The sequence below is a fragment of the Cupressus sempervirens genome, chromosome 8 (assembly GCF_028749045.1).
Source record: "Cupressus sempervirens isolate cs-2001-9-10 chromosome 8, ASM2874904v1, whole genome shotgun sequence".
Taxonomy (NCBI): Eukaryota; Viridiplantae; Streptophyta; class Pinopsida; order Cupressales; family Cupressaceae; genus Cupressus; species Cupressus sempervirens.
The window spans coordinates 399,317,805-399,344,041 of NC_143125.1; the positions used below are offsets into that span (position 1 = coordinate 399,317,805).

Sequence of the window (26,237 nt, forward strand, 5' to 3'; positions counted from 1 at the left end):
GACATTCAGCTAGTAGACAATTCTTTGTTTAAGGTGTATGTTGATTGGACATTTGATAATTCACTTTTTGAGCTGAAAAAGGAAAACCTTTCTGTTTTTCGAGATGAGGATTGGAATGCTTATAGGACTGTGGCCCTAGGTGCAATTTCTACTGATGTGTTTTGGTGACAAGATTGAAGTGGTGAATCGATTTCAAGAGTTAGAAGTGCTGCTCATTCTTTGATCAGCTTATACATGGTTCCAAATTCTAACTTACATATGAGTGGCGTGGATTCTATGCTTCAGCAGCTGAAAAGATCTTGCTTGAGGATTGATGGGAGTTATAGTTTGATCATTGGGGATGAATTTTCAGCCCATTCCTCACTCGCGATACCTATGTACTTAGGGGGGTTTCAAATATCATTGTAGTATTAGGCTTGCCACACCCTTGGTGTTGATTTCAGGTTATGAGCACCTTGATTCCTTCATCAGCAATTTAGGATAGGCAATTATGATAGTTTGTATGCAATTCCATAGGAGATCATTCACAGATGGAGAGTTGTCAATTGTTGATAGTTCCTTGAGATATTTATATCACCACATACTAGATAGTCATGTCAGCATGATATTGTGGGATCCTTGTATCAGAATGGTTGATGCATTATTCTAGTGGATTATTGATGAGTGGGCTTCACAATTTTGGATAGATTGCTTGCACCGTTGTAGCACAAGGGATTGATGGGGCAATGTTCTTGCGGTTGATATGGGGTCTAAGTATTTTGGTCACTGCATGCAAATGTTAATTGCTCAAGGACAAGCAATCTTAGGGAAGGGAGGACTGTAATGTCCTCTTTTCTAGCCCTTTATTTTCTAATGTGACATTGGCCCTTTCCATCATGGTCCCACAGCTAATCAGGTCTTTACAGAGATCAATGCGAGTTTTGGCCTAGGCACTTCTAGTTGCAAGCCAGTCGAAGTTGCTTCGACAAGGTTTCCAAGTAAATACTAATTTAGTAAGTAAGCAAGGTTCAACCTTTTGGCCATTTCAATATTGGATTTAGAGCATTTTGGCAAGCTATCACACATGATATTCTAAGTTTGATTGCATACTTATCTTATTGCCAAAAGATTCAATAGTTAGTTAATTAATTGACTATTTAACTAAAGTACATATTAACAAGTCACTTTATCATTCAAAGGGGTCTTTCATTCTCCTAAGTGGAAAAGGACATTTTAAAAATAAAAGAACAGAAGATGAAAAGAAGGAAAAGGGGAATTAAAGAGTCACAGAATTGGACATTAAAAGATGAAAGCATTGGTTCATTTCAACATGCTTGGGATTGAGTTTGATTTCAGATTTCTCTTGGAGAAACGAGGAAGGTTGCAATTTTCATTTTCAAAAATTGAGGATGGAAACCTTCAGGCTTTTTGGGTGGATTGGACACAACCCCAATTCTCTTATGTGGTGAATTCACAACAGAGTTCACAGTTGCATTTTAGGTTCATTTCTGGTTATCCGATCTAACTGTCATCATTGTTTTTATGATTGGATTGTTATTGCATTGTAGAATATTATAATGCAATAACATTTCTAAGTATATTTTATTGGGCATTATTCTGGTTTTTGCTGGCTAAATCTGAAAACTGTGCATGAAATTATCTATTTATTTATGAAATTTATTTGAGAGAGCTTGACAAAAAATATCCATTGAGGATATTGTAGATGGGGAGCCTGATAACAGTCTCCCTATCAAAGCCTTTGACCATGCTTGTAAAGCCATTTCATGGACTCATATACAGCATAATGAAACGGTTGACAATGCTACCATTACAAATAGTCTAAATAGTTGTGAATGCAAATCTTAATGGGTGAAAAGCATGTGAACCGATTGACATAAAGCCTCAATGAATACGTATAATCATGAATTGTTTGTCAAAAATGCCTTGAGGGTGTCATCTCAAAAAGAAAAATAGAATGACTGCAGATTGTTCACAAAGTGAATTGGTTGATAAGGTTTTGCAAATTTTCAACTGGGTACAAGTGGCACAATGCACACAAACAAAGCCAAAGTTCACAATCTTCACTATTATTCTAACTGCCCAAGATGGGAGCTTTAGAACCCTTTTTGTACTTTCAGGTAAAAAGTACAGAAAAACAACAAATACCTCCATCATATGAAGGAGCTGCCCTCTCAAACACATAGGAAGGTTGCTATCTAATTGCAATCTCTCCAACTGTTGGCATAGTTGTCGCTGCTCACATGGCAAACAAGGTCAGTTTTGAAGAAATACTCGCAATGACAAACCTGTTTACCAACATGTTTCTCTTGCTACATCAGCTACAATGGATATTCTCACAAGTGTGGCAGAAACTTGTCTAATTTCAGCAATTGGGCACCAAAGTGAATTGTCAAAGATGGGAATAAGTGTTACTAATCCCAAGGGGTCAAGTCATGCCTATTTTGCAACAATCTCTTTCTTTGACCAAAGAGTCATGTCGTAACATAAAATCTTGAAAGTGAAGGCAAGAAGGATGGGAAAGCTTTGATAGGCCATGGAAGAGACTGACTAAGAGCTAGATGTCAGGTATGTTCCTCTATTCTAGGCATGCAACACAGCTTTGAGAACAATCTTTCTTTGGTTTAGCACCATTACCCTGATTCTCATTAACTGTCAATACAAAAATCTAATGTAGATGAGATACATCATATTTGTGATTTGAAATAGACATAAGATTAGACACACGCTAAATCATAGACTTGCATACTGCTATGTTGATGCTACTTTCTATGGTCAAAAGTCAAAACCATTGACTTTACCTAAGTTTAAAATAGCAAAACTGAACACACATGTCCATGACCAACTGTAATAGTCACAGCTATCTATGGTGTAAAACCATAGTAATGAGACTCGCCGCGAGTCGGGCAAGTCGTCCAAGTCAGCAAATCAAGTTACCTCAGCCAGGTCAAAATGACCCGTGACCTTAGCTCGGTGGATCAACTAAGCTGACTCGCCTGACTCAGTTGACTCGGCTGGGTGACTCGGCTGACTCACCTAGGTGGCTCGGCTAACTCATCTGACTCGGGCTGATTTTTAATTTTTTTGCCTTTGTAGTTGTGTATGTGATCAAATTACCTCCTATTTTATGATGTTATTGTGTCTTTAATCTTTATTCAATAATGGGGGCATGGAATTAATTTAAATCGAAAAAAATCTCTAAATTTCAAAGGTTTTATCACTTTGGCGAGTCACAGGCAAGTCCGAGCTGAGTCACGGATCAAGTTACCCTTGCCGATTCCAAGCCCGGTCCGAGTCTCATTACTTTGTGTAAAATACCCAAAGATGCCTAAATGGATAACAGAAATTCAAGGGATCAAAAAGAGCCAGGAGGATCTAAATGATGCTAAGATAGAAACGAAGGTACAGTGCGAGGTAGAATGTACTCTAAACCATACATCTTATGAGAATATTTCCCCTGTCAGTCCACTCCAATATGCATTTAATTGATTCAGAATTAGCACTACACATGCTGTAGAGAATTGCAGAATAACAAAACAGATAATAGTTTAATATATTTCTTTAGAGGAATCAGGAATGTTTATATAGCAATGAATTTAATTTTCTTATTAAAAAACTTAATGCGACTCTCATTTCAAGCGCACTTTCTCTCTATTGCTTAGTTATGTGTCATATAGTAGCTCATCTATGGTCTGCATTTGTTACATCACTTATCAGCAGAGTTCATAACCTTCTAAATTCCAAAAGAATATCACCATTTGAATGTAATAATATATGCACCTAGCCTGACAAAATTTGCAAATTCAGCAGGAAAAAATCTTTGACAGAACATAACAGAAGGGAAAGAGAACAAACCAAAATTCAGAGAATGCTTCAAAAAGTCTCATTGGCCTTCTCTGCCCACAAACTTGAAGTAACTTTCCCAAGGCTGGCAACTCATAAGGTTCATCTTCTTCTGAAGACAATAGTGAAAAAGGATCTTCAATGTTTGTCTCACCCGCTTCAGTATCCTCTTCCACATATTTACTTTCTAATTTTGTGCGCTCCTCGGTGTTCTGAGAATTCTGCACACCAATTATCTGCATTTTGCCAAAAGCCTCTGAGATGTAACTTTCATCAGAACATGATGATTTGTTACTATTCTCCTGAACAGTCGATTGGATGTTTGCAGGTTCTTGAATGATGCCCCCACTATCAGGGCCTTCAGCAGTTGCATCTTGATTTTCAGTTAACTGTTTCAAAGACACATGGCTTGAAGATTTAATCTTATTGATTGAAAATTCATCTGGAGGTTGCTTTGAAGGTTTGACCTTGTGAAATGAAAATCCGTCTGTTGATATTTCAGTATCTGAAGATGACGAGGAACGTTTAACCTTACGGAATTTAAAACCATCTGATGATATTAAAATATCTGAAGATGCCGAGGACTGAGATAATGCAGGAGGAGTTTTGAGTATAAGTGAAAGCATATCCGAACAACTGCTGAGTTCACCATCTGAATTGGGTGGAAAAGATTCACCTCCAGACTCTTCCCATACAACATCAAGATCCTTAGCCAAATCCTGCAATGGAAACAATTTGCTTGGGCCCGCCAATCTTGGGTGAATTGCTTGCACAGGTGATGGACCCTCCTCCTCGTCCAACTCAAAACAATCAACCTCTTTAAAGTAAGACTGTTTTTCCTCGACATAATCAGTTGGAGGGATTTCCACCCTTTTCTGTAAATGCCAGCTATGAAAAAAATGAGTGGTTCCATATGTCATATGATTTTGAGTCTTTATATATCATACAATGTATAAACAATCAAAAGCGCGACAATATTTAAAAACTTTCTGATTTTCTCACTGCAGGATCGCAGGATTTGATTAAAAAAATTTGATAAAATTTAAATAATTTCTCATTGATAGATGAAGATCAAAGAGTGTGATTCGAAAGTTTGACATAAGACTTCCACAGCTTTACCCTAACATCTTTGCAAACATGAATATTCATCTTAAATAGTTGAAACCCCCACAAGTGCAAGCCTTACGTTCGAAACTCTAGATTGGCCTTTCTTGTTAGATTGCCTCCCTTTCTGTGTACGTCCATTCTGTGCGAAAGGAAGTGCAACGCTCTTTCTTCCTCTGCCACACACATACGTAGTATTTACAAGGGATTGTTGTTCAGGTCAAGAATGACTACTTCTTGTACTACATAATTGATAAAAAGGTTAAGTAGCCAGTTCTAAATAACAAACAAGTTGCACACTGTTTACTTTCAGCTAATAAATTCAGGATAAGGTAATGGTAACCTAGAAGATAGTGCTCGGGAAATCCAACTTTGCCTGCGAGTCATCCGCGCAGGAGCAGGAGGCAGAATACCGCCATCACCATCACCATCTCCATCCGTTCTGTGATGGAAAGTAATCCCGGATACATATTGTCATAAATTTCAACAGTAGAATGAATAAATGAAATCGCTGAATTAAATTCTATGACTTACAGAGGATGCTTCTGCTTCTTCTTGTTCTTTGGAGATCCTCCCTTACGCGCGTAAACGACAGGGGGGCGATCATCCTCGCCTATAATGTCGCTCCACCTCACGCCGAGCACTCCTGCTCATTTCACAAACAATCTATAACAAACTCTAATACTCTGTATGCCGAACAACAATGGGTAGCTTACCTCGTCTGCTGCCCATAAATGCCGCCGACCGTATGTAACTAAACCAGACGCATACGCAAGAGAATTGCGTATTGGGGATCAGATGCAATTGCAGCTACTGCTCAACTCCCACACAGTGCCGATGCCATCTACTATCTGCAACTAAATTTCCCGGGGAAATGGAGATCGCGCTAATTTGAATATTGAGTTTTCCCACTCAAAGATAGATACACGAGGCTAAAAATAGCCTATGGGACAGAAAGGGACAGAGTTCAAACACCAATTAAAAAAGGGAGGTGTTAACCCTTGCGGTCATTATTTTTTTAAATCGTAAGGACACCCTCCTTTCGGTGCCTCTCAACAACCTACTGGGAGAGGACCCATTTAGTCTTGCACCTGAACTTCGGTCTATTTAAATTATGATATAACAATGATTAAGTTAAGAGGCTTTTTAGAGTGGTAGCAATCTTCAATGTAAACATTTTTCTTTTTTAAAATTGTTTATTTACTTCTAACAAAAATAAAATAAAATTTTAACAGTTACAAAGAATAATATAATTAAAATCTTGAATGTTGCATGCAATGGATAGTTTAACTCAATGTGAATTGGTGGTTTTTTCGTTTACAAATAGTTCCTCCTCAATGTAAGGTGGATTTGTTCCACATTTCAAAATATGGTTTACAATCTTCTCATGATTATGCTACTAATTAGAGTATAAAATTAAAATAAATTCAAAACATTTATTACCATTGCTTATTTTATTGGTATAATTTTCTTTAATTTGTATATTTTATGTTTGAATGTGATGAAGTTAATCATGGTTTAAGTTTTTTTTTTTTTTTTTTTTCCAGTCTTTAAGATTTTTATGTATTTTTTTTCAATAGATTTAAGATTTCTATGTATTGACGAATAGTATATATAAAATAAATAAACTTATACTAATTCTGTTGAAATTGGATACTTCTCAATTTATTTTTTAAAACAATTGAATTAAATTTTTAGGTATGCTAGTAACAAACTCTTTCCAATTAAGGTTTAAACTCATCCTTAATTTAAGAGTTTTATGAAGTCTTTTTTAATTAGTTAATCATTTATAATTAAGGTTTCAACTTATTCTTACTGAATTTTGAATTTGATATGATTTTTATATGTTACAAATTGTCATTTTTCTAATTTTTATCAATCGAGCCAATTATTACACTTAATCTTTAGTTGAACATGTTCCAATAATTTAACATTTTGTGTTTGAATAGAACATTTATCTCAACGTGAATATTTATTAATTGTATAATATAGCATTAGTAGTTAGATAAATGTATCCTTTATTTATTTTCTAATTATTCAATTATTTTACATTTATTAGTCTATTTCTAATTGTTTTGAAATCTACAATGAATAGTAAAAAACTTACTATTAACCTAGCCCTAAACATTATATTTCCCTTTTTTATTAACCTAATCCTCTCTTATGTAGTGTCACTCAATCTATCTATCATTTAGTGCTACAATTTTGTTTTCTTGCATCATGTCAACCATGGAAGAGGGCACCCCGAGAAGGATATGTAAGTGTGTTTTACTTTACTTTAGTGCTCTTTTGTTACCCGTGTTGCCAACTTCACTACTAACAAAAGGATTATGGTGAGGATTGTGGTTCGTTTAGAGTTGTTAAGCGCCATTTTTATGCAACAACAACGACAGATATCCAAAATGAGTTTCTTTCTTGAGAAGTTGAAGATATTAACTTCAAGGTTCCTTTAGGTTATTTGTCAATCAATTGGGTAGTGTAATAGAAGATCAATGTGTTTGTTCATAAGGAGGTCTTTGTTGGTTTGGTAATTTCGAGATCGTGAAAACTTGAAAGAAAATATAACAAATTCAATATTTTTGTATATTTTGTTTTTCAATGCTTGCAACTAATATGATTTCCCTAATATACCAAATTCAAAAATAAATGCAAAGAGATTTAGGGTAACGAGAGAGATAAAATAAATTATTGAATCTGAAAATAACCTAAACGAACATAAGTCGATGTGTAATGCTTCTAGGAATTAAATCTTCAAGGGAACGGTGGAAAACCCATGTAGTTAGGAGCAACACAACTGTAACTTTGCAAATACAATCATCAAAGGAACTTTTAAAGGTTGTAGGATAATTCACAACTCATCAGATTTTACAACCACTCGGATGTACATGCACACAAGATGAATTACTACGAACATACTTAATAGAAATTCCCTTTCCAATTCATCACTGTAGAAGTATTAACGATAATTATGAAAAACTCTAAAATATTGAGATTGATAAGCATCACATGCAATAAAAAAGTAGTTCTATCATCATTCATAAATACAAATTCTTTAAGACACAATATTCAAGCAAGCTATACCACACATAGAATAGGAGCACTAATTGTATATCTTTATTGCACAAAATATCAACCCATATTACAATGTATAATCATGCTCTTATAGAGAACCAACCTTGAATTCATGTTTTTTAAAGGTAGGGTTTCTCTCATCACTATGCCTAGTGTTATGATGTGCAATACCCAATTTTTGTTATTGTGTAACCTCAACTCATATCTACTTGTTGAGGCCTGTCATGAGGAGTGGAGGTTGTCAAATATTTCTCTTCCAAAATTATGTGTGTCTCATCCTTATTATCAATGAACCACCTCTGGGCACTTTATAGTGAAATGCTATAGAAAGTGTCAAGGTTGGAATGTAGAAAGCCTTCTCGATAGCATCAGACCAAATATCTAGAACTACTTCTTTGGTCATATTCTTAACTACCCTTTCCTCTGGTACATAGTGTTAGGCTAGGGTCATGATCAACTATGAGAATTTGATGGATGTAGGGTGTGAAGCCGCATGTACCAATCTGGCAAGCACCATTGAAGTAAGCATGTCTGACCTCTCATTGGGTTTGTTGTAGAGGACCAAAAAGTGTTGTCAACCAATGTTCCCCAACTTTGTATCCTTACTTTCTAAATGTGTGTCCATGAATTTTGATGGAAAAGGGACTCCCTTGAACTTGTATTACACTAGCCTAGGTGAAGCCACCTTTGGTATAGATGCAAAAGCTGATGTTATTTTGTTACCTACACAAAAGGGTGATCATCAATATCTTGCCATAAACATGTGCTAAAACAATAATAGAAGGATCAACAATGGACTGATGACCATGATGATAGGACGAGAAAACTAACTAAAAGGAGCAACCCTAGAATTATACACTTGCGCGGTTATAGACCTCTGTAAGTGTGCAAAAGCATGCAAGGTAGTATTTTTTAGAGTTGCAAAGGTCATGGAGTTTGAGACCTTTGCAACTCTGAAGAATCTACAAATTTTGGGGACTTAGTGATTTTAGGCACTTTGGGGCACAAGTGACTTATGGGGTTGTGAGGCTTTTGGACTTGTGGACCTATGCATGTCTAAAAATGAAGTTGACTTGGTGAATTTGGAAAAATTTGAACTTTAGACTACGAAATCAGCAGACCTGCGAACCTCCACAAGTCTGGGAGGCGTCAAACTCAGGGGACTTGGAAAAATGTGGAGTCTAGAGGTCAAATCCTCAACAAATGTGTAGTTTTCTAGTAAAAACAAAGAATTAGGGCTTTTGACCTTGTGGAAGTTGACCCTTCTAACCATAATGATGATGTAGATATGAAGGGAAACCTATGACCTATGAACTAGAACCTAAATCATAGGACAAGGAAAGAAGCAAGAAGGAACCCTTGAGTGAGGGTGCAAAAAGACAAAAAGGAGGGAGAAGATGTAGAGCACGAGGTCTAAAAAAATAATGAAAGCTTACCATGAATGGAAGGCATGAAAATAGAAGCACAACTATCGCAAATAATGGAGGAGTTCGGAGCTCGAGAAAATGGAAGACCAATGTGAAAAATAATAGAAAAGAACCCTAGTCCACCCTTTTATAAACTCTTTGGTGGGTTGATGCCATCCTTGGGAATCATGCCTCCCTACACAAACTTTAGAGTTGCAGAACTACAAAGCTCTACAACAATGAAAGTTAAAAAAACTATTGAGAGTAAAAACATGAGGGTCCAGACCTTGCAAAATTGCAGAGCTTTGCAACCTCGTAGGTTTGAAAGGAGTTAGGGTAGGATAATCACAAACTACACGGGTTCATAGCTTCGCAACTCTGAAAAAATGATTTGGAATAATAGTTGACCTTGCAGGGTTGTAGAACTTCACAACTCCGTAACTCTATAAGTGTGAAAAATACTTAGGGGAAAAAATAAAATACTTAGAAAAAGACAAAATAGAAAGCTAAACCCAAGAAAACACACTAGGACCCTACCAGGCAACCCAATAACCTTCCCAACTATTGAGGACACTCAGGAGTGGCTATCATCTAACTTATTGAGAAGGCATGGGGTACGAAGCAAGATTGCAGAAAAAAGGAGTGGTCTCCATTTTGAAAAGGCAAAAATTGGGTGTGTGTTGTGGAACCACATCAAATAACCCCAACAAAATGAAGAAATGACAAAGGCATATCTTCATCAACTAGCACTTTTTTGACCTTGTGGAACAATAAATAGGATGCAAATCTCTATGTTGGTAATGAAGTATCTCCAACCAACAAATCCATATCTTCAACTTTCACATTCAATTGTGCACACATTTTTCGTTCTTTCAATCCTTAGGTGAGGAAAACCATGAGTCAGTAGTGATCAAAACTAGCCTTTGCCAACTAGTGTAATCTAACCTTTCTCTACTTCCAAATGAACCTTTTAGATCCAGTAGAGATTGCTAGAGTCACTTGTCTTTATTCTTCCAACCAGATGTGAGAATTCATTCAAATTGATCTTTAATGAGTCAATTTTACATTTAATTATTGTTATGAGATTTATCCCTCGAGAAAGCCTTCGTGTTTCTATTTGGTTTCTCCTTGATTCTTCTTTGCAGTATTCTAGGCAACGATTGGACTGCACTACCTTGTGTGATCTTCTTTTCTTTCTTTGTTTTTCTTTTTTTGTCCTTTTGTGAATAACCAAGCAACAATTAGTCGGTGCTACCAGTTTCTTTGAGTTTTCTTAATTCTTTTGATTGACTCTCATTTCTTATATTCTTCTTTTTCAGTTTTGGGAACTCATGAGCCAAGAAGTAGATGAAGAAGGGTTTTGAGAACCATCATCAATCATGTCGATGAACTTAGACAAGTCCCAACCGCTATTCACAAAGGTCATCCACAACCTTTGCATTGTGCTTAAGTGTTTGATCTATGAGAACAATTAATCTTAGTTTTTGAGCTCGATAGTTGAAGATTGTCATCTCCATTTGTGATACCTATATAAAGTTTCTTGTAATAAAAGATCTTTGAGTGCTTTGACTAAGAAATAGCTCTTCTTTAAGCCAAGACTGGTTAGGATGGACCATGTTCAAGAAACAACCTTGACAAAACCCACTAACTCCTTAACTCGCAAACACTAAAAGGAAAGAAACAATGCAAACAAGACAAAAATGACAAGAGACCCTAGAAAATATACTATATAGTACAAGGTGCAACACCCACTCTTCAGGACCCAAAATGGTGTTTAAGGAATAGACCATTGACAGGCAACAAGACCAATTCTCCATCTAATGAACTCAACCTGGTAGTTTTTTTGCCTAATATCTCTGCAATTTGATATAGAACAATTCACAAGAATTGAAACTTCTTGTGACTCCCTAAATTTTATTTTTCCCTATCCCACGTGAGGACTAGGTCAGAGATCCTAAAAGCTTTTACAATATCTATTATGCCCTTAATATTGATGCATACAGGGTTATGAATAGTCAGCTTGTGGCTATCTTAATCCTTAATTAAGTCATGTTATCATTATTATATTATTATTTAGGTAGGTAGGTCGACCTAGGTATTATGTAGGGTTGTGTCTATTCAACCTTAGCATAATTAGGTATATACAGGAGGTTCTGAGTCTTATTTCAAGATCATATTGGAAGTGTGTTCTCATTGGAGATATTTGGAGGTTGCCCCCTCAAAGTGGCCTATTACTCTTATTTATTATCAAGTTATATAATAGTTCATATTATTTCTTCTATTGTGCAAGTTATTTCATTACAAGTGGTATCAGAGCATGATCTTGGCACCATAGAGGCAAGATTTTTTCTCAACATTGGGGTGATTTTGGGAAGAGCATAACTTTCAGATTTTAGCGATTTTTTCAAAGATTTTTAAAGGGTTTTTGGAGATCATGTTAAAGAAGCTATAGTCCAAAATTCAAAGAAATTTGAGTAAAGTATTGCAGAATTATTGTTTCTACACAATTTATTGAGATCTTCATATCTCTCACATCTTGTCAAATTGGAGTATAACTTGTATTGGGTTTTTTAATACATATTAGAGGAGCCTAAATTTCAAAGCTTGGAGAAATTGAAGAAAAAATAAGCAAGATATTGCAAAATTAGAAAAAATCGCTCTCAAGGGAGCAAATTTGCTAAAAAAAATTGGATTTTTTTCGAGTAAGGGTATCTTGGCCCTAGTAAGTTGCAGTAAAAAAATAAAAAAATAAATTAGAGAATTTACATTTCATTTGTGTGATTTTTTTCAAAAATATTGATTTCCATCATGACAAGGCCTTCAACAAGAGGTAAAAAGAATGCTACCACACCGAGGAAATCCTTTGATAATCAAAATTGGGAAGCAACAAAGGATATTTTTCCCAATGAGGAACTAAGTAAGTTCAAGGAAGAGGTTAAGAGGGATATGTGTGACCTACGAGGAGATATATCAGATATACAAAGCATGTTAAGCACCTACACAAATGAAACAAGGAAGGAGCTCTCAAGTAATTAAGGTGAAACCTTCAAGTTGACTAATAATGACACAAATTTTAATACTCCTATGGGATCTGGGAATTTTTATTTATATGCACAAATTTGATGGCAAGGATCCTCTAACATGGATAAATCAAATGGAGATTTTTTTTGAAGTACATCAAACTTCATATGGACGAAAGGTCACAATGGCTTCCTTATATCTAGAACTAGATCAATTCATTTGGTATCCTTGGCTTTGTACTCATAGGAGGAAAAAGGGTCTCACCATATCATGGTCAATTTTTATAGAAGAACTCCAAGCACAATATAGTAATAGTGTGACAGAAAACTTCTTTAGCCAACTTGCCAAGCTTCAACAAATAGGATCAATTAAGGATCGTATTAAAAAATTCAAAAATCTATCCTTAAGAGTGCATACAATTACAAAGGAGATCTTGAATGATTTATTATTGGGTGGTCTCAAGGATCACATTCAACATGAGGTATGCATGTTTTGTCCCAGCTTAGTAAATGAGTCTTTTATATTGGCACACAGGGTAGAGGAGAAGTTCTTGATTCCTAGAAAACAAGGGGCTAATGTGACAAGAGAAAAAGGATATTCAACACCTTCTCTTCCTCAACCTACTAGGTTGACTCCACAACGAATTGAGGAGAAAAGAGCAAAAGGATCGTGTTTCAATTGTGATAGCAAATATAGTTGAGGACATAAATGTAGTAAAAAGAAATTGTTCTATATTGAAGGTCCAAGTGAGGAAGAAGATGATGAAACCATATTAGAGGAGGATAGGGAGTCAGGTGAGAAATCACATGATTCTCAACCAATCATTTCTTGTCATGCACTTTCAGATTTTAGTGCACCACAAACTCTCAAGGTAGTGGGTTTCTTAAAGAAGCAGAAAGTAACAGTGTTGATCAACTCAGATAGTACTTGGCAACTCTTCTAAATTGTTTTATATATCCAGCCCCAGAGTTTTAGGTTTTGATTGCAGATGGAGGCACAGTTAGTTTTTTAGGGAGGTGTCATAGCATCAAATTATCCATGGGAGACTATCAACTTGATACCCCAATGTATGCGATATTCATGGGTGTGGCAGATATTATTTTGGGAGTATAATGGCTTACTACATTGGGAACAATTGAGATGAAATTCCAAGAACTATTCATGCAATTTCAATCAAAAGGAAAGGTAGTGGAGTTAAGGGGATTCAAGGCAAAATTCCCACACATGGTAAACTCTCATCAAATGCAAAAGTTTCTTAAGAAAGGAGTGGATGGATTTGTGGCCCAACTATGTTCATTAGAATTCTCTCAATCTAATGCTCTTACTCATCCAAATTTACAAGCAATAATTGATCGTCACTCAGTGATTTTTGGAGATATGCCTAAAGGACTTCCTCCTAAGAGGGATCATGACCATGCCATACAACTAGTTCTAGGGAGCCAGCCACCAAACATGAGGCCTTATAGGTACCCACACATGCAAAAAAAGTGAGATAGAAAAAAATGTTGAGGAAATGCTAGAGGTAGGAATTATCAAGTGTAGCCAAAGTATTTACTCCTCACCTTTTGTGATGGTGCATAAGAAGGATGAAACTTGGCACGTGTCCGGATTATAGAGTGCTCAACAAGTACACCATTAAAGATAAGTTTCCTATTCCAATCACCGATGATCTTCTAGATGAATTAAATGGAGCTATGTATTTTACCAAGTTAGATCTTAGATCGGTTATCACCAAATTCAAATTAAGGAGAAAGATATTTGCAAGACAACATTTCAAACTCATGAGGGTCATTATGAATTTTTGGTGATGCCATTTGATCTTACCGATGCACCATCTACATTCCAAATTTTGATGAATTCCATTTTTAAGAAGTTTTTGAGAAAGTTTGTGTTAGTATTTTTGATGATATATTAATTTATAGCAAAACTTCGGAAGAACATTTGCAACATGTAGATCAAGCATTAAAATTACTCGAAGATCGTCAACTCTATGCTAAGCCATCCAAGTGTGCTTTTGATCTTAAGGAGGTGGAGTATTTGGGACACATAGTTTCACACAAAGGAGTAAAGGTGGACCCTAACAAAATTAAGGCTATCATGGAATGACCTATTCCAAAAGTCATTAAGAAGTTGAGGGGTTTCTTGGGATTTGTAATGCCTATCCCTACTTAACTTTTTTGTTGTAGTGTTAGATTTTTTTAGGTCAATTTGTTTACTGTGTTTTATGATTATTGATACTTGGTTACCGGATTGGATTAAATGTATTTCATACTCAGTTGATATATGTATGTATAATTAGTTATTTTAGTTATTTCATGATTGTTTCGATAATGATAGATGTATGTTCATTCAGCGATTTCAGTTATTTAATGATACTAGTTAGATGAATAATTTTTATGTGGTTTCTATGGATACTTACCCCATACTTGCATGTGTATGGTGTGCGTGTATATTTTCTTTATGTTTGACGTCTCTGATGTGGTTGAGGAAGGGAGTTGTAGTCACCTGTTAGTCAGGATCTATACAATGCACCACTTCCTTTCATTGCCTATTTAGTTTAAAATATGCGTTTGTACATGCGTTGATTTTATGCAGATTGCAGGTATCGATTATCGACTTCCCTGAATTGCCAGGATGAGTGTACCCTATCATAGTATTTCAATGGTATAAGTGGAGAGATAAATCTTGAGTCCAAATTCTAAACCCTAAGCCAATTCTCCTAGAAAATAAGACAAGTATCTAAGCTAGTTTCACTTTTTTGAATTCATCAAGTGATGTGAATTCATGATTTTGACCCTGGTGTTTGATTTAGTTTAATGTTTTGTATGATGAGTTGTCATATTTGGTTTTGTGGGTCAGTTGAGATTTTTTGTTTTAATTAAATCAAATTTAAAGATAATTTAATGACTTAATTTAATAAAAAAATTATAAAGAAATATAATATTTATTATATTTAATTAATTAAGAAATTAATTTAATTAAATAATTAAATAAATTTTTTTTATTAAAGTTCTATTTAGGCATATTTATATTTATTTTATTTAATAATAATTATTTAAGAGATTTATTTTTAATAATAAACTCTAAATAATATTATTAGTTGAATTAATAAATATTATTATAAAAATGTCTCATGAATTTATTAAATAAAATAATTCATTTAAAGATAAAGTTATAGTGTAATTTTGGACGTGATAATATTTATTTAATTTAATAATAATATATTTAGGAGTTCATTTTTAAATAAATGTAAAATATTATTATTGCTTAAGTTAATAAATATTATATTAAAAAATGTCTCGAATATTAATTAAAAAGAGAGTAAACAATTATTTAATAAAGCTTATTTTAATTAAATTGCATAAAACTTATGCATGAAATTAAAATATAATAAATTAGTTAAAGAGAGAAAGCTAATTAAGATATTTTGTAATTAAATATCTGAAAGAGTTGTGCATGAAAAGGTAAAAGGTAATAAAGTAAAAAACAATAATTGATCAACGAGTTCCCTCTCGTGATTGCACAATCAAAGCCCCAAATTAAGAGAGAACTATATATTATAGATCTAGAGCTCATTTTGCAATTACACAAGTTTTGGAGGAACAATTTCAGATAGGAAGGTTTTCAAAAAAAAAAAGAATTGTTGTGTGTTCTATGCATCTGTTGTTTTAGCATCATATCCAGGTAGGATCTCGTGGTTTAATTGTACAGTGGATTTCCATTCTTCGAATTCCTGTCTTCTTCGTGTCTGGATAAATATGATTTCAGAATTTTAGATTTGGATGAAACCCTTGTGTTGAAATTTACTATTCTATATCCTTGATTTTGTTTGTGAATGAATTAATTAAATTGAAACCCTTGTTTGTTAAATTGAGATTGGAAACCCTCGTTTGATTTAAATTGGGTGATTTGGAGTGTCCACCTATAGTTTATTTTTACATTATATTTACCAAACTCTTTTATGCCTATTGCATGGACGTGTTAGTTTCAAGGATATTATTTCATAACTTGGAATAGAAATATATCAACGATGATTACTTAGTTAACTATATTTCATGTGTTGTTTAATAATTATGGTTACTAGTGCATTAATGATGCTTTAATAATTTGTAGTTAATAAATGTGATTTCTTTCATAGCAATGTCAGATGATGCTTTAATGATGATTACTTCATATTCGTAATCATGCATTATTTTATCTGAGCATTTGATGTTTGACTTATAATTATTATGGTACTTACCCCATACTTGCACGTGTATGGTGCATGTGTCTATTTTATCTTCTGCCTAATGTGTTTGATTTGGTTAAGGGAGGGAGTCATAGTCACCTATTAGTCAAGATCTACATGATGTACCACTCCCTGCCAATGCTTGTTTAGTTTAGATATATTTATATAATGTACATGCTCGTCTTTTATGTAGGATGCAGGTACCGAGCATGGACTTCCTTGAATTGCCAGGATGAGCGTGTCTAATTACAATACTCAAATAGTAAGAACGGGAAGATAATGTTCATGTCCAATCTCAGTCATAACCTAATTACTTGTCCTAAGAAGGAGGACATGTATTTGACTTTCCACCTTTTTAAACTCGTGAGTTTGTCTTTGTATGTGTTGGATTTTGAGCTTTGGTCTGTTTTGGTAATGTTGCTTTTATGTGAATTTCGCCATGTGATTTATTTGGTAAATAATTTAATTATAATATTTTGGTTAGTCATATAATATTGAAAATTATTGAATATTATTTGATTAAAAAATAAATATTACAACATGAGAATATTTAATTAATTAAAAAATTAATTAAATATGTGCTTAAATTTAAAAGTCTTAATTTAGAAAATTGGTTAAATAGAAATTAGAATATGATAATATTTAATTAATTATAAATTAAATAAATATTTACTTCATCTTAAAAGATTTAATTTAAAAGTCTAATTTAAGAAGTTGGACAAAAAAAATAAAAAAATTAAAGATTTAATATTGCTTTATTATAATTATTTATTTAATAATAATTAAATTAGAGTTGCATTTAAACAATGAACTTTGATTATTATTATTAATTTAAATAATAAACTGTGCTTTAATTAGTGTTTGCATTATTTAATAAACTAGAGGAAAAGAAAATATAAAAGAATATTTTAATTAAAAAGTTCTTTAAGTGTGCATGAAATGATTAAATAATAAAAGTTTATTTTAAGGAGAGGCCTTTGCATGTTCAAAATTAGAAATCTTCAGTAGAGTTAAACTCTTTATTAAGAGATTAGAGCTCATTTTGCAATTACATAGGTTTTGGGGAGAAAAATTTTTAATGGGATCAAAAGAATTGTTGAAAGTTTCAGAGGGTTTGGATTTGCATGCATTCACAGATTGTCTTAGATTTTAGTTGTGGTTTTGAGGTAGGGTTTGAAAGCATATTGTAGAATTTAATTGAGATCTATTTACTTCATGTCTTCCTGGGTGTTTGGATATTGCTTATTAATTAACTGTATTGATTGTTGAATAAAGAATTATATTGTAGATTTTAGAAAAGGAAAACTTATTAATTAAGAAAACTTGACTAAAAAAATTGTAGAAAATTATTGTGACTATTCTTATAAACTCTTTTCTAATATAACGAAAATTTGATTATTGAAAATTAGAAAAAAAGAATAAATTGAACAATTAGGGTTTTAACTTTAAATTTGTCATTAGAACCATGAGATTATCATGAATTTTTTAAATATAGATAAATATTATTCTTATATCTAAAATAATTTAATCACAATTTATTGGAAAAAGAAAAGAATTAATTGAAAGGAAAGCACATGGTAACTAAATGTATACATGCATGTGAAAACAAATATACTAAAAATAAAAAACTAAGTATAGTATGATTATATGCATGTGAAAATAAATATGCTAAAAATAGAAAGCTAAGTATATTATGATTACATGCATGTTAAAAATAAAAAAACTTAGTATAGTATGGTTACATGCATGTGAAAACAAATATGCTAAAAATAGAAAAAAAAAAACTAAATATAGTATGCTTGCATGATTTGAGAGATCAAAGACATGTGAAAATACTAATTGCATTTTTATTTTTATTTTATAAAAATATAATATAATTTTCAGATTGATTTATTTAAAATAATAATAATAATAATAAAATTCAAAAATTAAATTAATACTACTCATTTAGTTAAAGTGAATGTTAGTATTAGTGATTCTTTAAGTCTACTTATACTCTTAGTTGCATATAAATAATTTTGCAATTATTAATGCAAGAGAGAAGTTAATAAATAAATATTTATAATTTTATTACATTTTAAAAGAAGTTGTGGTGAAGTTCACTTTGTAATCATTTAGTTAAGAACTATTTGACTTTGACAGAAATTATAAATAATTCAATTAAATTTATAATTTTATCTCTAGTTGCATTATGAATTAAAGGAAAAGTAAATATTAATATTGGACTTAAATAAAAGTCAAATTAATATTTTAGAAATTAAATTGATATTAGTATTTAATCTAATAATATACATTTGTGTTATTAATTAAATCATTTATGATTTAAGATTATTTAATTTAATAACATGATAATATTGCATGATATTTTATATGCGTGAAAAAATTAGATATTTAAATATTTATTGTTTTAAATTAGGTTATTAGCATAACAATTTATATTAACATGTATATTCTTACTTTATTTCTAAACGCATCCTTATGACCCAAACTAAACAAGAGAAATTGGTGGAATTAAATCATGTGGCTGAAAACTATGTGTTTTCTAATATTCAATTAATAGTCTTGTGATGTTTATTTTCTTGATAATTTTTCTTTGTGAGTTGTTTAGTTGGCCAAATTAGGATGTGCACTAGAGGTTGTATTTGTGATTTCTTTTATGATGTATATTTATTCTGAATATTATGATGAGCTTGTGTTTTCTTTTAAATATAAAAGAGCATTTATGAGTTTTTCTATGTGGTGCATTTATGTCTACTTGGGTTGGGAGAACCAACTTATTTTCGAGTTGTCTGTTAAAAAACCGAGTTTGATCTTTATGGGTGTTATGGTGTGAGACACAATTGTATTTTATGTACTTAGGATAGGTTGTCTAGGTACATGTCTTTGGAAGTGGCTTGTAGTAGGGGTCCAAGACCCAAAGCGGTTAGTGCCATGGTAACTCATTGTAAGTTATTTAATAAATGATAATCTAGTAATTAATATTTTTAAAAAAATACACTAAAAAGATAAGTTACAGATATTTGCCCTGCCCATGCCTTGAGTGCTTGTATAGACTAAGGATGGGAACGGGATGATAGTATGACTAGTTTGCCTCATCTTCTTGAGAGGGTTCTCTGGTTTCGCATGTATCACGTTGAGGGTCCGGGGTTCAGAGTAATCAGTTGAGGGTAACTCAACGCTTGAGAGTTTGGGGTCTATTGAGAGACCAGTCTAGGGTAACTCAAGTAGTTTGACCATATGATGACACTCCCTACAATGTAGCCTAAGTCTCCTCTATAGATTTTGTTTGTACTACTTTTATTGATAATGATTGGTGATTCATGGAAGATGTACTTTTGACATGTGGTTCTTGATTTGAGGTGGATATCTTCATTGACTTTATCTTATGATTTTGGTGATTTTATCTATTATTGGTATATGAATGATGTTTTGTCATGTGGTATTGGTATTGGATTGAGTGTTCTTTCTTTTGGAGTATCTTATCTTCTTGAGTAGTATGTGTTACCTTTGAGGTAGTTTTGACTACTAGGAATTCCTTTCCTATGAATGTTTCTTGATTGATTAGTCGTATGTAGATTATTCATTATCTTCCTTGCATAGTAGGAGTGGAAGCCTGACTAGGTGACCACGTGATCGAGAGGTAGTGTATTCTTACCATTTGGGTCCCCCTCACATTTTCAATTGTTGGATGTTCAGTGATGCAATTGTACCTTTATCATTCTTATTTTTTTATCTCAAAGACTTCTTTTCAATTGATGTATATATGTTATCATGTATTCTGATGTATTGTATCTATTCTCACATACCCTACAACATGTGCAGTGGATGTTATTTATTGGATGTACTTTCATTGTATTAGTTATACTTATGCATTTTTTAAAGTGATTATGTATCTATTATTTCTTTATGTTCAGGAGACATTGTACTTGAAACTTAAACTAATTAATTAAACTTCTTAAATGTGACTCAACATAAAGGAACCCTTGAGGAATTGAACAGTATTTGTAATTACTTATGTGTATTTGATGTGTATGTTCATATTGCTTCCACATTAATGCTATCTTGATGTTGTCAAACTTTTAAAAAAAATAGTTCAATAAACTTTGTAATATATTAGGTTTATTTCTTTTGGGTTTCCAAGCGGGTCGTTACATGATTCATAATAGATTTGATTAAATTTGAGATAGGGGTTCTGAAAAGAAAACTAGTTTTAAATTACTAAATTTAATTGTTAAAATTTCATTGCTCTACTAGATCTAGTTTGGAAAGTTTCCATTTTTAGCAAGTTTATATTTTGGGAAAGTTTATATTTTTAGAAAATTTCTATTTTTGGAAATTTTATATTTTTAGTAAGTTTCTATTTTAAACATGTTTCTATTTTTTGAAGTTCCTATTTTTAGCAGGTTTCTTTTTGGAATTTTGTTTTTCTAAAGTTTAATTAATTTAAAATTATTATGGTAATAATTGATAATAATTATTATTAATAATTTTAATAAGTATTGTTAAAATTTTAAATTTAATTATTTAAAAATTTGATTTATTACTTTATTATTTAAATATAATTCTAAAGTAAATTGAAAATCAAAAAAATTAATTGGAAGAATTAATGGTTATCTTTGGTAAACTTGGGTTGTGCTTGATGATTTGATTTTATCTAAAAATGATTTATATTGTTAGGGAAATTTTCTTATTCGAAAACTTTAGTAATTAAGATACTTTAAAAAGATGAAAACTGTGATGTGTATGTTCACTGAACTCTTATGTTTTGATAACGAATTGAACTATGAAAAAAAGTTTAAACAACTTTATATGATTTTTTGAATCATCTAAAATTCTAATAAACTCGAAAACCTTAGTAAATATGGTAACTAGAGAAATGAAAATTGAAACCTGGCTTGAGATTGAAAAACACTATGAACTAATATATTTGATAACGAAAACTGAAAACTTGAAAACCTACAAGTGAAAATGAAACTGTTGTGTATTCTAAACCTAATATATTGTGAAAGTAACTTTTCTATGTACTCTTTTTATGATGTATGATTTACTGTTGGGTGTTGGGTTGACTTAGCTTTAACCAAGTCAAGATGTTTACCAGAGGCTCGGGAGTTCTGTTTTACGATGTCATGATGATGTTTTGATCATGATATTTTATACTCAACCATGGTAATGTGTCTTGTATGCTCTATGAGGTGTTTTGATCTATTGATTGTTATTGCATTCTAGTGTTCTTGTGTGAAACTTAGGTGAATGGTGTGACCTATCTGATATAACCTTTGAGTCATCGATCAATTGTATTTGGATTGCTTTCCAGTTGCTTGTATAGGACTAGGTCTTGGTATGATTTATTCTTGGTGATGTTATGTTATGACATGGATTGGTTTATGTGTACTTTCTTAGATCAGTCTTGTTATGATGATCATTTTAGTGATGCTTGTATTTTGACTAGTGATATTTCAATGCTTGCTAGTTGCTTATTTAAGAACTGATGTATGGCACGTGATCTTATGAGATATTTTTGATTTTACTAAGCTTAGGGTAGGTTATCTGTATGTCATGTTGGAAAGTGGCTTGCAATGGAGGCCGAGGCCCTAAAGAGGCTGACAGGTAACCCATTGTAGGTTATTTAATAAGTGATAATATTTCATTAAATGGGTTTAAAATGAATTAATAAGAGTCATTGTTTAAAACATCACGAATATTAATTCAAGAGAGAGTAAGCAATTATTTAATAAAGTTTATTTTAATTAAATTGCATAAAGCTTATGCATGAAATTAAAATATAATAAATTAAATAAAAGAGAGAGCTAATTAAGATATTTTATAATTAAATGTTTAAAAGAGTTGTGCATGAAAAGGTAAAAGGTAATAAAGTAATAAACATTAATTGATCGGCGATTTCCCTCTCGTGATTGCACAATTAGAGCACCAAATTAAGGAAGAACTCTTTATCAAAGATCTAGAGCTCATTTTGCAATTACACAGGTTTTGGAGAAGAAATTTTAGAATGGAAGGTTTTTAGAAAAAAAAATGAATTGTTGTGTGTTCTATGCATCTGTCATTTTAGCATCAGATCCAAATAGGATCTCGAGATATAATTGTACAATGGATTTCTATTTTTTGAATTCTCGTCTTCTTCGTGTCTAGATAAATATGTTTTCAAAATTTTAGATTTGGTTGAAAGCCTTGTGTTGAAATTTACGATTATTTGTCCTTGATTTTGTCTATGAACGAATTAATTAAATTGAAACCCTTGTTTGTTAAATTGAGATTGGAAACCCTTATTTGATTTAAATTAGGTGATTCGTAATAGATTTGATTAAATTTAGGATAGGGGTTCTAAAAAGAAAACTAGTTTTAAATTACTAAATTTAATTGTTTAAACTTTATTGCTCTATCAATTCTAGTTTGGAAAGTTTCCATTTTTAGCAAATTTCTATTTCAGGAAAGTTTCTATTTTTAGCAAGTTTCTATTTTTCTAAGTTTCTATTTTTAGCAGGTTCCTTTTTAGGAAAGGATTTTTTTCCAAAGTTTAATTAATTAAAAATTATTATGGTAATAATTGATTATTATTATTAATAATTTTAACAAGTATTGTTAATTTTTTTTATTTAATTATTTAAAAATTTGATTTATTACTTTATTATTTAAATATAATTCTAAAGTAAATTGAAAATAAAAGAAATTAATTGGGAGAATTAACAGTTATCTTTATTAAACTTGGGTTGTGCCTGATGATTTATTTTATATGAAAATGATTTATATTGCTAAGGAAATTTTCTTATTTGAAAACCTTAGGAATTAGCATACTTTAAAAAGATGAAAACTGTGATGTGTATGTTCACTAAACTCTTATGTTTTGATAATGAATTGAACTATGAAACAATGTTTAAACAACTTTATATGATTTGTTGAATTGTCTGGAATTCTAGTGAACTCAGATTCCTTAGTAAATCTGGTAACTAGAGAAATGATAATTGAAACCCAGATTGAGATCAAAAAACATTATGAACTGATATATTTGAAAACAAAAACTGAAAACTTGAAAACCTACAAGTGAAAATGAAACTATTGTGTTGTCTAAACCTAATATATTGTGAAAGTAACTTTTCTATGTACTCTTATTATGACGTGTGATTTTAATGTTGGGTGTCAGGTTGACTTAGCTTTGACCAAATTAGGATGTTTACCACAGGCTCGAGAGTTCTATTTTGTGATGTCATGATGATATTTTGATCACGATCTTTTATACTCAACCATAGTAATGTGTCTTGTACATACTCTATGAGGTGTTTTGATCTATTGATTGTTATTGCATTCTAGTTTTCTTATGTGAAACTTAGGTGAATGGTGTGACCTATCTAATATAATCTCTAAGTCTTTGATTAGTTGTATTTTGATTTCTTTCCAGTCGCTTGTATAAGATCGAGGTGTTGGTATGATTTGTTCTTGGTGATGTTATGTTATGACATGGATTAGTTTATGTGTACTTTTTTGGATCAGTCCTGTTAGGATGATCATTTTAGTGATGCTTGTATTTTGACCAGTGATATTTCAATGCTTACTAGTTGCTTATTTAAGAATTGATGTATGGTATGTGGTCTTTTGAGATCTTTTTGATTTTACTGAGCTTAGGGTAGGTCATTTGTATGTCACGTTGGGAAGTGACTTGCAATGGAGGCCGAGGCCCTAAAGAGGTTGATGGGTAACCCATTGTAGGTTATTTAATAAGTGATAACATTTCATTAAATAGGTTTAAAATGAATTGGTAAGAGTCATTATTTTCCTCGCTCATGCCTTAAGTGCTAATATAGGCTAGGATGGGAGTAGAGAGGATTCTTGGTTGTGACCATACTTTGTCAATATGCCTTGTTAGTATGAAAGGATACTAGTGCCGCATAGAGTCACTAGGGGGCCGAAGGATTAAAAGACTAGCTGGGTAACCTTAGATTTGGTTCATGTGATGACACTTGCCCACATGCATAATATATTTCCTTTGTGTTTGTGTTGCCTTCGGGATTAGTTGATACTTGTGTCTTGGTACCCTTTGAGATAGTTTGCCTTTAGGTGATTCCTTCAACCTAGATGTTAGTTTTTGACTTTTGAGTTTGTTATCCTATTTGGGATTTGAGTTTATCTCCTTAGCGTGGTGGGAGTGGGCCTTTTTGAGATCCTATATTTCTATGATGGATGGTTGTACCTAGTGTATTGTATTTGATTCCATAGATCTTAAGAGATTGTGTAATCTATTTCATGATGTATATTATTTTAGCCTCTCATACCCTGTGATCTATATTGTGGATGATTGTGCATTATGTTTATTGTCAAGTGGCATTCAGGATAATTGTATATTGTTTAAATGGAATTTGTACTTGTATATTATTATTTGATGTGGATTTATTATATATTGGATTTAGTGTTAATTAAAATTAAATGTGATTCATCGTCATGGGACCCTTAAGAGTTGTAACCTGTTTATGTGTTGTTGATGTATGAGTGTATGTTAATTGCCTTCACTATTCTATAATTGTTGTTGTATCTTTATCTTTAAAAAAAATGTTTGATAAACTTAGTAAAACTTTAGGTTAACTTCTTTTGGGTCACATGGCGGGGTGTTACAGGATTGACAGGGTACTATAAAAGATTTGTGAAGAATTATGGTCGAATAGCAGCACCCCTTACTACTTTATTGAAGAAGGATTCTTTTCATTGGAATGAATCTGCTAATGTAGAATTTGAGCAATTAAAGAAGGCTATGTGTACAACTCTAGTACTTACCACTCCGAACTTCACCAAGGAATTCATTATGGAATGTGATGCCTTTAGAAATGGGATAGGAGTAGTTCTCGTGCAAGAAGGTCGACCATTTTATTTTGAGAGTCATCAATTCAAAAGCTAAAAATCAACTCAAACCTATTTATGAGAAGGAAATGCTAGCAATCTTTCATGCTGTTAAAAAATCGAGGCATTATTTAATGGGTTGACACTTCAAGGTTAAGATAGATCATGATAGCCTAAAATATTTTTTGGAACAAAGACTATCTTTAGAAGAGCAGCAAAAATGGGTCACTAAGATGTTGGGATATGACTTTAAAATTCTATACAAGAAAGGGAAGGAAAATATTGTGGCTGATGCACTTTCTAGGAAGGATGAAAAAGATGAAGCCTTATTGTGCGCCCTTTCAATATTACAAGAAAATTGGGTGGTAGAAGCCAAAGAAGAGTGGCAAAATGATGTTGCAATAAGTAATCTCATCCAAAAAATAAAATGTGACCCTAATAGTTTAGATAAGTTTTGTTTAAAGGGGGATATTCTTTGGTATAAAGAGCACTTGTATCTCTACAAGAATTCCACTCTTAAACACAAGATTCTCAAATAACTATATGAGTCCCAATTGGTGGTCATTCAGGATTTTTGAAGACATATCATCGAGTCTAGCAAAAATTTTTTTTGGAAGGGCTAAAAGGTGACATTCAATCATTTGCGGCTGAATGTTTAGTTTTTCAAAGAAATAAGGGGGAAACAATCAAGACACCAAGTCTCTTGCAACCATTATCTATTCCTA

The 26,237-nt window shown here is 32.3% G+C and overlaps 1 protein-coding gene across 2 annotated transcripts in view; it reads right to left on the reverse strand.

Moving 5' to 3' along the window:
- HASPIN (Protein kinase superfamily protein) overlaps positions 1 to 6,001 on the reverse strand; it is an 82,179-nt gene extending 76,178 nt beyond the window's left edge. The window contains exons 1-5 of one of the 2 annotated variants that reach the window (XR_016355570.1): positions 5,661 to 5,997; positions 5,479 to 5,590; positions 5,288 to 5,386; positions 5,027 to 5,120; positions 3,853 to 4,715 (exon numbers count right to left, since the gene is read on the reverse strand). Coding sequence is in view for 1 of the 2 variants with exons in the window: in XM_089797897.1 (XP_089654023.1) it covers positions 3,853 to 4,715; positions 5,027 to 5,120; positions 5,288 to 5,386; positions 5,479 to 5,590; positions 5,661 to 5,676 (1,184 nt within the window). In the remaining variant the exon portion in view is untranslated. Of the gene's footprint in view, positions 1 to 3,852; positions 4,716 to 5,026; positions 5,121 to 5,287; positions 5,387 to 5,478; positions 5,591 to 5,660 lie in introns of both variants that reach the window. The other variant, XM_089797897.1, reaches the window with a different exon arrangement.
- Between the last annotated feature and the right edge of the window lie 20,236 nt (positions 6,002 to 26,237).